This window comes from Poecile atricapillus, chromosome 14, assembly GCF_030490865.1.
Source record: "Poecile atricapillus isolate bPoeAtr1 chromosome 14, bPoeAtr1.hap1, whole genome shotgun sequence".
NCBI lineage: Eukaryota > Metazoa > Chordata > Aves > Passeriformes > Paridae > Poecile > Poecile atricapillus.
In genome coordinates, this window is record NC_081262.1 from 17,067,856 (window position 1) to 17,076,109 (window position 8,254).

General features: G+C 42.7%; 1 protein-coding gene across 1 annotated transcript; it reads left to right on the top strand.

Annotated features, from left to right (window-relative positions):
- The first annotated feature begins 248 nt into the window (after positions 1–248).
- LOC131584764 (interleukin-9 receptor-like) lies at positions 249–7,129 on the top strand. Its single transcript, XM_058850207.1, has 9 exons — positions 249–489; positions 618–708; positions 1,107–1,215; positions 2,475–2,668; positions 3,364–3,509; positions 3,841–4,015; positions 4,262–4,376; positions 5,427–5,511; positions 6,000–7,129. The coding sequence occupies exons 2-9, from the start codon at positions 630–632 to the stop codon at positions 6,537–6,539; spliced, it is 1,443 nt and encodes a 480-aa protein (XP_058706190.1). The 5' UTR covers positions 249–489; positions 618–629; the 3' UTR covers positions 6,540–7,129.
- Positions 7,130–8,254: the final 1,125 nt, after the last annotated feature.

Genomic DNA, 8,254 nt, shown 5'->3' on the forward strand with positions numbered 1-8,254 from the left:
CTTCAAACATCCTTACAAAACCTTCAGTGAGTTGGGTTAATAACATGGCCCTAAGTATTCTGTATCTCCCAATGAGTGCTTTGATCAGGATCATATCAGTTATTCTCTGTGTCTGTTATCTAAACATGCAGAAATAACATTGCTCCAGGAGGCCCCTGAGCTGCAAATATCTGGAATCTGAAAATGCTCAGAGATGAACATCTGTGCTCTATTGCTACGATTCTCTCTAAGCATCTGGTGTTGACTATGGTCAGAAACAGGACTTGAGGAAACATGAACATTGGTTCCAACTCACTGTGGCTCTCTGCTCTCTTAAATTGTCATAAACCAGATGACAAAAATGCAGGAAGAAAGAAAGAACACCCACATCTTCTCCACCCTTCATAAAATGGCAGGAACTGTAGATTTCCTTTCAGGCAGCTGGTGCTTTAGTGCAAAGTACTGTTTACTGCCACGAGAAGAACAGTTCCTATAGAAGAAATTATATAGGTGAGTTGGTGCCTTCTGTGACAGATTCAGGATCAGCTTTTGTCAGGCTGTCAGAAGCATGCAGTTAACGCTTCAACCCACTGGTAAAAATACCGACAAAACTGCTCTTAACGATTATTCTGTTCTAGATACTATCTGGAATGGGAGGAGTTGTGTGGCAGTTGGGCCTCCAGCTCTGCATTGCTGCTGTGCTGATCTTTGGTGGAGGAAGAGGAAGAGGTAAGAGATCTGGACTAGGTCCACTGTACAAAGACAGGTACATGCCTGTGCTCGTTTTTCATTCACAGATCCTTCAGTATGCAACCCAAGATCTTGTGACTGGCCTTTCCCAGTTCCCAGGAACCAGTACAGCTGGCTGATAACGCCAGGCCTACGGGACTGAGCACGTACTGGACAAGCTGGGCACCAGAAAAAGTGTAGCCACTGCCCAAGATCCCTCCTGTAAGATCTTGCACTCATCTCCTGCAGTGAAGTGTGTAACAGCAGAGTAAGAACATGATGAGGAAGATCAGATGCAGTGTCAGCAAAGTACTAGCAAGTAGTGCATTTATTTGGTGTACTGAGCAAGGCATCATCCAGTGACACATGAATCCAGTTCTGGTCTCCTTCCTCTGCAGAGCTCTCTGGCAGCCTGAGCTGCCTGAATAACTACGTGACTACTGTGAGCTGCATGTGGGTAACGGAGAAGCCAGTGGGTGACGGACCTTTCCAGCTGCATTTCACCAAGTAAGAGCTCCACACCAAGAACTGTCTGTGGCAGCCCCAGCCCTGGCATGGACAGGACAGCACTGAGAAGTAGAGATGGAGCTCTAGAAGTGGAGATGGGCTTTGCTCCCTCCACAGCAGGAGACCTGTGCACAACTCACTCTGCCATCTCATCACCCCAGACATCAGAAGCTGCTCTCTGTTGTGATCCCACAGCCTCAGGAGCTGCAGCAAAGGTCAAGCGCACATGGCTGCATGATCTCCTGTCAGCTGTGGGCTCTCCATCTGTTCAGTAAACCCCTCTGGCAGGCATCTCAGCACAGGGAACCTTCCCTTCCCAGCCTCTGGTCCCCATGACCTGGGAACTTCCAGACCCCATCCTGCATAAAGCCGTCTAATCAACTTCTAATAATTTCTTTCCTTTTTGCCTAGAAATTAACACCTAATGGTTTAAACTATATTAGTAAATATATAAATACAAGTCCAGTTAAAAGCTTTAATAAGAGACTTAGAATATTATCCAAACAATTTTTTCTCTAATAGAAGAAATTGGGTGAATAGTTTGCTAACTGATAGGATAACTTGAGATGAATGTGTTTAGGTTATGTAGAAACATCGTCTTGACCATCAGTAACTATTACAGGAGGGTAAGCCACCCTAAACCACATTAGATGCCTCATGTTCTGCTACAGTTAAGTAAAAAATAGCCTAACTCTTATTAATACTGGATTTTAAATATATGGAAAGATAGGCAAGCTGATAAACTGTGATATCTCAATTTTCTGTGGGATCACATGCAATGTGAAAAAATTGCGAATAAATGGCTAGACCACGAAAAGACAAACCAACTTCCAATGTGTCAGTACTGGTTTGTTTGTAGTGAAAGAGGACTAAATGTACAGTTTATTGTTACCTCTGTGTTATGCACTTGTAACCAACTGTCCATCCACTCCTTCCCCCTACCCATCTGCTTTCCTGCAGTGACAGCAGCTTTCTCACTTTCCGAGGGAGCAGGGAACAGCTACTGGACAGTATGTGCAACTCCTGTGAGATCTGGTGCTCTCAGGAGTAAGGTTACAAAGGTGTCTTCTTCTTCCCTATCCAGCCCTGCCATCCATCCAGCCTTTGGATTGCTGGTTTGCTTGCTAGTGCTGTCTGCACTAAAGAGGTTCATGGTCTTCCAGAGTGTGGTGCTGTGCTAAGTTGCCACACATCCATAAACTGAAAAACACTTAATTGTATGACTAAAAAAAAACCTTTCAGCCTTCTTATTCTTCTAGCCTCTGGTCAAAGGGCCACAACGCCAGCTGCAAAATGACTGCCACAGAGAGTATGCAGAATCAGTACCACTGCACAATCCATTTAGCCAACCAGATCTTGGAAACAGATGGTTACAGAGTCTCCCTCCAAGGAAACTTCTTTGGACATAATCACACATACACGACCTTTCCAGAGTACAATCCCCGCAAGCACAGTAAGTATGAACCAGGACAGCTGTGAGCTGAGGCTCTGCCCAGAAATTTCAGGATAGGTCTGATATGCTGCCTAACAAAAGATGTCTTAAAGATAACAAGGGAAAATAATGAAAACAATCAAGACTGCCCATCCCCAGAGAGTTCTCTGTGTGAACTGCACCAGTAAGGATGCAGTTGCTGTCTCTCCATCCTGACTTTTCCCGGACTTCAGAGGGAAGTCTCTGGAGAGAATGGCTCTGGAGCACCATTCAACAATACTTCTCATCTGCATCATGTTTTCTTGTGCCCTGGGTAATTTGCAATTGGATTGCTTCAATTATTTGTTTGTTTTATTGTTTTATTTTTCTCTAAGAAATTATGTAATGCAGAGTCATGGATTTATGTCCCATGGCCTGGCACTAGAGAGAAATGCTCAAAACTTGTCCATATTAGTGGTATGTTGTAGGGGCAGAATGTGATACCCAGAGTGGTTCTTTGCTTTCAAGAATGACCCTAGGGACTACTAGAGTTATCATTAATTTATCTCAGATCCGTAGCTGTTCTGATGCTGTAAGCTAACTTGGTCTACTACTAGTGTTAGTATCCCTCTTTAGACTCAGCTTTATTTTCCATTACTTCAGTCACCCTAATATAATGTATTTTCTTCTGTGGCGTCTCAAACACCATGAAAAAATCCCGCCTCCTCTATTTGCAGTAAAACTTGATCCACCTTTGAATATCCAGAGCAATGCCACTTCCAGCAAGTGCCAGATATGGTGGAGTGTATGGAATGTGCCTTGGTACCTCGCTGAAATTCTCCAATATGAGTTGCAGTATAAGGAGCTCAGCATGTCCTGGGAGGTAACTGGATGAAGCATACAGTAATCCTGCCTTGTTCTTTGGGTACAATGCCCTTGCCACTCAGCTCAGGGCTCTCCACCAGCTGACTTATGCTGGCCTTTCTGGTTTCCCATGTTAAGACTAAGAGATTTTACATAAAACATCAATATTGAAGTTAAATAACTCTTCTTCTCATAAACCCTGCATCCATGACCATTCAGGCCCTCTTCTTGCATCTAAGAAAAGAAAATCTGGAAAAGAAAAGGGAGAAAACAACAACAACAAAATAGTATTTAAAAGACCATCCTTTTTCCCAGTCTCATTAACAGCAATGCCTTGTAATACTTTGCAGGTTGCATTGAACAAGACACTACCCGGTTCGCTGCCACAGGTAGAAATTGAAGCCACAGAGCTCCGCAGTGGCATTGCTTACACTGCAAGAGTTCGCTGCAAAGTTTCTGAAAATGAGAATTCATACCACAGTCAGTGGAGTGAGTGGAGCCAGACAACAGTGTTTCAAAGAACAGGTACAAAAAATGTGGTTTTCATCTTATTTCATTTCTTTTCATGTCCATGTTCAAAAAAAAAAAAAGAAGATACATGATAAAATGAAGCTTTTCAAATCAGAATTAGCTTTCTTCAAGTATTCATAGCCAAATTGTTTTCCTTAAGGCCTCTAGCTGCCAGTGTCATTTGCAGTGCTTGGTTATTTGGGGTTCTGTCTTGACTTCCAGACTTCTTATTAAAAATTTTTTTGCTGATTCTTTTCCTAGATGTCCCAAAAGTCTCTGAAAAGATTCTAAATACCAAAACTATGCAGTACTTATTCATTTCTCTGAGTTTTGGCACTCTGCTCTATTTGTTCTGGACCTGTAAGCTTTCCTCAAGGTATGTGATTTTCATTTAGTTCCCCTTGATCTTTATGGCCTGAAAAGGGTAAATCAAGAGTCATTATATCCCTTTTCCTTCCTGTTTCTGCTGCACAGGCTCAGTCATTTCCAAAAGGTCTTTTGACAATCTTGGAATGAGCGATCTTCCTTGGCTGATGATAGTTAATGACCTATATTTAATTAAGGACTATACAGCCCTTATAGAGACCAAAGTACCTTTGGGACTCCTATATTTGGCTAAAGCCCAAGGATGATGGTATCTTGGAATTCAAGAAATTTAAGCCCATGGAAATATTTGAAGTTTCATGTAGATAAAAGTGCAAGTACACAGCAACCCATAAATGTGGTTAAACTGATGCCAATGCTAAGCTACATGTGATGTTCCTGGCAGGAGTCAGTAGGTAAAATACCAATATAGGCAAACTGAACTGATTCTGATTCATTTGAGACCAAGTTGTACAGAGAAAAAAGTGGTTTTAGAACCTTGGTTCAACAACCCTCTGCAATTTTTTTATGTTGGCAGAGCATAGGTAAATCTCCTAGCTCTTTAATTTTTGGCTTGACATACATTATTATGCTCCATATGCACAGCATTCTTAGAGAAACAGAATACATGATGTCCACATGATAAAATATTTTTATAGGATAGACTCCAAAAAAAAGGGGCAAGGATGTCTGGCAGAATTTCTCTGTTTAAATGTAATGAAATTAGAACTCCTTAAAACACTTTCAAAAACAGTGGTTTAGATCAAGTAAGCTGACAAAAACAATGCTTAAACAGCTCAGTGCATATAATGAGTAATAGACCAGTATATTAAGTTTGTGACATATTCCTAAGAAATTTATGAGACTGTGCTTCAGGTTAGAAACATTAAATGCATGCACAGGTGGCAGAAAAATAATTGCATGAGAAGTCAGAAATTATGATGAGTGGGCTTCTTGTGTGATCTTACTAACATAAGTGGTGGGAGGGGTCATCTAACAAGTATCATGGAGACAGAACACAGAAAGACTGTCCCTTTTTTTAAGTGTTGTTTTCTTACTTTAGGGCAAAAAGCCTCACCTGCTTTAACATTCCCACGCCAGCTGCTTTCTTTCAGCCACTCTATAGTTTGCACAACGGGAATTTCAAGGTAAGAAATAAATTTCATTTATTTCTCATGACCTTCCATTCATGACAGGAGGATTTTTTTTTCCTGGGATTAATAATTCTAGTTCCTGAGCAGCATTACTAATGCATGGTTGTGATCCTCGTGAAAGTTTATGGTTTCTCATTTTCCTGCTTCCACATACTAGCTAACCACCAGAGCTTCTGTCCAGCCTCTTGCTCCTTAGAAGTGGAACTCCACCAATGGCTCCTAGCTCAGACTAAATGCAAAAGGTGCACCTTTTCAAAACCAAAGCAATACCAGCAGCTTGCATTATATTCTGGTGGTGTCATCTTGTAAAAAATCTTGTAAAATTTTGTGAAATTAGCTGCTAGGTTTTTTACCCTATTATTCTAACTTTGCCTGTTGGATTTGCACTAAACATCTGGGTAATTGTGTCAAAGCCATAAAGAAAGAAAAGTTATTTTGGAATAACTATGCAAAATGACCCAAATTTATTGATGCTTTCATAGGACTGGGTTGGATCAAATGAGGCTTGTAGCCAACTTGAAAGAGAAGAGGCCAGCAACTCAAACAAAGTGAATGCAGATAGAGTTTCTGATTTAAACACCCAAGAACTGATTTCCCAAATCTCATTGAAACCTACAGGAAGCACAGATGTGGTTACTGCAGAAGAAAACTTTGCATTTGCCTCAGGTCCAAGCCAGCAGTATGTCCCCAGCAGGTACATAAGAGCAGAAGAGATAGAATTGTGGCCAGGACTACTGTTTTCACCAAACCATGCTGATGATACCGTTGGCCTGAAAATCTCTGAAATAATTAAAGACAACCTTGAGAGCCCTAGTGTTGGAAGGAATTATTCCTCTCATTCACAACATGGAAACGGTGACCTTCTTATGCTTCAAGAATCTTTGGGGATAGCAGATGTGTCCTTCAGTGGTAGTGACTATTGTACTTTGTGTGACAATGATACCACAGGAGGTTTGATTTCTGCTGAACTGCTGAAGCTTTCTAATGGCAATAGTCGTGTTAAATATCAGAAAGATCAGTGACCTTCCCTGAGGAATACTGCCTACAAAGTTCCTTGTGCTCTATCACCTCCAACACTGTCCTTCCAAGCAGCATTCGTGGTGACTGCTCAAACAGTTTCAAATGTATCATTTTAAAATACATCCTCAGCTTCTGTGCTTCTGAAGAAGATTGTGACTAAGTCCCCTGTACCCCTACAGGCATGGCAAACCCTGACTCTGGCAACATCTGCAGTCCCAGAGACATATGACTATGCTCTTCCCTAAATTAATCTCCTGGCTGCAAGATCCAGTAAGCCTCTTGTCTAAGGAGAGAGCAGCAGACCTGCTGTTTTCCTCAGGAAGAACTATTGGAACTGTGTGCCTCTTGCAAGCAGCAATATTTGCAATGTGATGAACCATGATTTAAACTGCATCATTTTGTAAAAACTACGCATGATCCTCTCTGGGTCACTGTACTTCTCTTCTAGGGCACTGTCCCCGTTCCCTAGAGCAGTGTCCCCTGTCCCTAGAGCAGTGTCCCTGCTCCTTAGAGCAGTGTCCCCTGTCCCTAGAGCAGTGTCCCCTGTCCCTAAAGCAGTGTCCCCTGTCCCTAGAGCAGTGTCCCCTGTCCCTAGAGCAGTGTCCCTGCTCCTTAGAGCAGTGTCCCCTGTCCCTAAAGCAGTGTCCCCTGTCCCTAGACCAGTGTCCCCTGTCCCTAAAGCAGTGTCCCCTGTCCCTAGAGCAGTGTCCCCTGTCCCTAGAGTAGTGTCCCCTGTCCCTAGAGCAGTGTCCCCTGTCCCTAAAGCAGTGTCCCCGCTCCCTAGAGCAGTGTCCCCTGTCCCTAGAGCAGTGTCCCCTGTCCCTAGAGCAGTGTCCCCTGTCCCTAAAGCAGTGTCCCCGCTCCCTAGAGCAGTGTCCCCTGTCCCTAGAGCACTGTCCCCGCTCCCTAGAGCAGTGTCCCCTGTCCCTAGAGCAGTGTCCCCTGTCCCTAAAGCAGTGTCCCCTGTCCCTAGAGCAGTGTCCCCGCTCCTTAGAGCAGTGTCCCCTGTCCCTAGAGCACTGTCCCCTGTCCCTAGAGCAGTGTCCCCTGTCCCTAGAGCAGTGTCCCCGTTCTCCGGCCCTACACGATGCCCCTCGGTGCGTGGCCGCTCCCTGCTGGCGGATCCCAGCGGTTTCTCCCACGTCCTCCACCACAGGCAGAATTTACTTCCCCGATTCTCTCCACCTGCTTCACATCTTCCTGAAGACATCATGCCTGTACTTGGATATACTATTCAATTACATCCTCGTTTGTTACATGGAGAATGAAATTAGTACTTAGCTGCCATTCTCCAGTTCTGTATGTCATAATGTGCTAAAATAGTATTCATCTGCAGTAACATCTCACTATTCATTCATTATAGAAATTCTGGTACCCTATAGTTCTTACATCCTATTTCAATATATTGCTAGCAATGTATTATTTCAGAGTTTATATTAATACATTTGCTTTATTTTTCGAAGTGCAAATATTTGCACTTCATGTAATTTTATATTATTTAAGGTGTATTTAAAATATGCCAAAGTATTTTTTCTCCTCAATTTTGTCTCCCTAAGTGACTAAAATGTTTCCCAGAATGATATCACAAATCTTGCACACATACTTTCTATTTCATTACCAAAACTGATGAAAATATTGAGTCAGACCAAGTTTGAACCTGGAATGCTCCTTGAAATGCCATTCCATTTTAACAAGGAACTGCTAACAGACTCAAATA

Bases quoted from the DNA above. Each gene is read 5' to 3' on its own strand.
- LOC131584764 (XM_058850207.1), top strand. From the start codon at position 630: ATGGGAGGAGTTGTGTGGCAGTTGGGCCTCCAGCTCTGCATTGCTGCT. The intron at 709-1,106 runs GTAAGAGATCTG...CTTCCTCTGCAG, and splicing joins TGGTGGAGGAAGAGGAAGAG to AGCTCTCTGGCAGCCTGAGC. The intron at 1,216-2,474 runs GTAAGAGCTCCA...TTATTCTTCTAG, and splicing joins TTCCAGCTGCATTTCACCAA to CCTCTGGTCAAAGGGCCACA.